We start from the raw sequence: 3776 nt of genomic DNA, 5'->3' as shown, positions 1-3776 counted from the left end.
TAAAAAATGCCAGGCAAAAGCCAAGGGCAAGGTCACCAATGCATGATTTTTTACCGTAGCTGAGGACAAAATTTTCCACTGAAAAAGTTAATAAAGACTGGAACAGGCTGCCCATGGAAGTGGTGGAATTACAATAGAATCATATTTAAAAGCCATCTAGATATGGTGCTCAGGGACATGGTTTAGAAGTTAATCGTTGGACCTGATGATCTTAAAGGTTTAAAGGTTTTTTTTTCCAACCATAACGATGCTATGATTCTATGACATTCATGTACTTTCCCTTTTCCTCTCCTAGACTTGCACACCATCAGGCTGAACTTCTAGATTATTAGCAGACTCACAAGCAACAACAGATGACTCTGATCTTAATCAGCTAAGTAATCTTGGAAACACTGATCAGCGAGAATAGGCAGTGACACAGAACACTTCTTCAAGTAACAGATTTTTTTATTGAGCCACAGAAGTCCAGTAACCAGAAAGGAAAAACAATGTACTTGTTGCCCCACATTCACCTTTATCAATTTTCCTAAAGACTTTGGTAGATCAAATCTATCCTGATTCTTTCTGGTGTCAGAGGTGGAAAGGGTCTCTATGCAGGTCCCGCCTCTTACCTTGCTTTCCTCAAAACTCTTCTGAAGTACCAGAGCTTTATTTAAGCTTTTTCACCTAGAGAGGTCCTGGCTCCTTTAACAACTACATGTGCTACATCCTGCCTGGAGAAGGATTTGAAAAGCTGCTGGTTTGGGAGCTATTCACCCATTTTAGAATCTGTCCATTTTCATTTCATCTCTGTTACATCATGTTGTACCTCTATCTGCCGTCTTTGAAAAACGTGGGCTGAGCATACTGTATTGTGTGAACAGGAGTGGAGTTGGTAACACTTAGAAGAAGCCATAAGGGCAGGATTTTTATAAGACTTCAGGACTTCCTGCTGGTCTCCTGGACACCTCTCACATTTTAAAAGAGGCAGAAGGGATCCTGGAACTGTCAGGAGTTTTCAACAAATGTATTTTTAATGTAAAGGTAAAAACATTTACTTAGGATTGACAAAGTAGGTGCAAGATCTTTTGTTCAAAGAAATGTCATCAGTCTGAGGCATCACTAACATTACTTTACAGGTGTAACTTTTTAATCCTCACAAATCAAGTTTTAACCTGTTTGAATCCAAGGTCCACAGTACTTCTTTAGCAAAGGTTGCCAGACTAAAAATTGCAGTAACTTGTGGTTCTCTGAAAGAGGAAGCGTAGCCTTGTGTGACTCCAGGGAGTCTGTGGTGGGAGAAATCTGGCCTCAAGCTGTTGGGATACAGCAAATGACAGTGGGGCCTTTGGCAGAAGGGTTAGAGACCTTCTGCACTGAGCAGAACAGGCAGGATGCAGTAATGAAAAAAACTTTCACATAGTGAAGATAAAACAGAAGTTACCAGAACAGATGTGGTTCCCAAAGAATATATTCCATCTAATGGAGAAAATACACACTGTAGCACAAGTTTGTATACACATACATGAGCATATGTTGAATCGATTAAACATAGTTCAGTTAGTTTATTCTAGTTTTGCTTTGTTACATGTGCAAATGGAAAAAATATGGCATCTAATAATAAATTACGAGGCAACTGAAAGTGACCAGACATCAAAGGTTTTTTGAAGGCTGATAAAATATTTCCCTCTCCAAGAGAGCAGCTGATCCTTCAGTAAATGACCAGACTCCTTGATTTGAATTCCAGATCCAGTTATGGGACCACAGTAACCAGTTTTCATTTGGTACAATGTACCTAAGGAATAACAGCCACAGATCCAGTCTTGACAGGAGAGGGACATAAGGCAGAAGTTTTGAAACCTGTGGCCTGTTTTGCTCTCACTTACTCTAAATGTATAATTACCACAATTCACTGAGCTGCTTGTGGTTTTGAAATTAAGCAAGTAAAGGTGAAGTCATGAGAATGATGTTTTCATATAACTCAATTAAATATACAATTTATATAAGTGAAGAAAAGAAGGATTCTGCTGAAATATGCTACTACAATATTTCATTCGTATCCTGTTTCATGCCTCGAATACTTTTTATTTGACAAGTTTTGTCCTTGCTTTTTTAAAATCACCAGTACAAAAATCCTATAAAGGAGTTTCTTTCTTCCCTCTCTTCCCCTCAGTATCACAATTGCCAGAAAAAGTTGTTATACCTTCAGAATGAACAACTTATTGTCCACAATCTGGTGGAGTTACTGAGGCACTTTGAGGAAAAAATAGAAAGGAATGGATACTCATGCAGTGATTGTTAGAGAGGGACAGCTGAGAAAAACCTTAATGAAGCTTCAGGGCATGACTCTTAGGTCAAAGACTAGAGTAAGACTCATGTGTCCGCCTTCAAAAGAGAAGACAAAAAACAGTAGCTCCTGAAAGATGGATCTTACTGATCTGCAAAAGTTAAACAATCCTACAGACCTGTACAGCCATGCCGAAAACTCTGCAGTCTCCCTAGCTCAGCAAAGTCCCAATACAGTTTTATTTCTGCCAAAAACTAGTATTGACACAATGCAGCTGCATTTCCTGGTAGTTCACAGTTTAGCGGGCAATTCCTGCTATGAAGCACAACATATCCAAGCAGCACATTGCTGTTAAAGCTAAAAAAATTTCGTTGTATAGAAGTAGTTTATGGTCTTTATCCAGGTGGCCGTTTTGGATGTAATATACTCTGAATACATAATGAGGCATAAAGCACACTAATGTTACTAAGATGAAGAAGAAACTCAGTGCCTGAGCCCTGAATTCCACATGGGAGTTGATGTCAGGCCAGTATTTCGCAGCCAGTCTACAGATCACAGACAACTCGATAACGGTGAGCACAGCACAAATGGCCACCAGAGTCCCAACCAAGCAGTAGTTTACTATCACCATGGTCACCTCTCGTATTTCCTTCTGGAACTGAAAACATTTGGAGCTGTGGTGTATCTCAGCGGTGTCATAGTACAAGAGGAAAACAGGTGTGACGACCAGCACTCCCACCAGCCAGATGGTAGCCACCCAGGTTGCAGTGTAGCACTTGTTCAACTCGAGCCGGAAGAGGTGAATTATGATGATAGCCATGTAAAATGCAAAGGTCGTGTACATGTGGAGGGAGATGATGGCTCTTGCTAGCTTGCAGGGAAACATCCCAACTTTCCATTCCCATAAAATGTAATAGCTAAGGCAGAAGGGGATGCTGAGGAGCATAAAGGTGTGCAGCACCAGGAGGTTGATGATGATAATAGTCATCACAGATTGTGATCTCCTTTGAAACAACTGATGGGACATCATGATGACCCCGAGGGTGCCACCAGCCAAGTCGATGATGTACAGGACTATGAGAACTGTGCGGAGTCTCTCTGAGGTGTCCGGCAGCATCTCACTGGAGGAATGGTTCTGCTGAGTTACGCTGCTGTTAGGCATCCTCCTAAGCTCCTCTTTCAAAGGTTACTGAAAGTTAAAGATGAGGATTCTTAAAATAGACATGCTTTCTTTGTGGCTTCCTCTATTGTTAACTATGAAATGTCCCAGATTCATAACGGGACATTTTACCAAATTGTGTTCAAAATGTTATCTCATGAAGTGTACAACCTTGTAACTCTCATCATACTGTATATGATAGCAATAACCCATGCCTCTCAGTCTTAAAGCCACATTTTGTATAATTATGAATGAGTATTTAATTTATCATTCTAGGATTTTTTTCAATTATTTGTCTCTAGATTCAGCCATTTGAAATAGCCAAGAGAGTGTCTGTTTGTAAATTATACA

At 40.1% G+C, this 3776-nt stretch overlaps 1 protein-coding gene across 1 annotated transcript; it reads right to left on the bottom strand.

The window, feature by feature from the left end:
- Positions 1-2564: 2564 nt before the first annotated feature.
- LOC104547594 (probable G-protein coupled receptor 141) lies at positions 2565-3428 on the bottom strand. Its single transcript, XM_010193370.1, has one exon. It carries the CDS (start codon positions 3426-3428, stop codon positions 2565-2567), a length of 864 nt encoding a protein of 287 aa, XP_010191672.1.
- Between the last annotated feature and the right edge of the window lie 348 nt (positions 3429-3776).

This window comes from Mesitornis unicolor, unplaced genomic scaffold (assembly GCF_000695765.1).
Source record: "Mesitornis unicolor isolate BGI_N332 unplaced genomic scaffold, ASM69576v1 scaffold6231, whole genome shotgun sequence".
In the NCBI taxonomy this organism is placed as follows: domain Eukaryota; kingdom Metazoa; phylum Chordata; class Aves; order Mesitornithiformes; family Mesitornithidae; genus Mesitornis; species Mesitornis unicolor.
The sequence above is the reverse complement of the archived record's forward strand: the minus strand, read 5'-3'. Positions and strand labels throughout refer to the sequence as shown.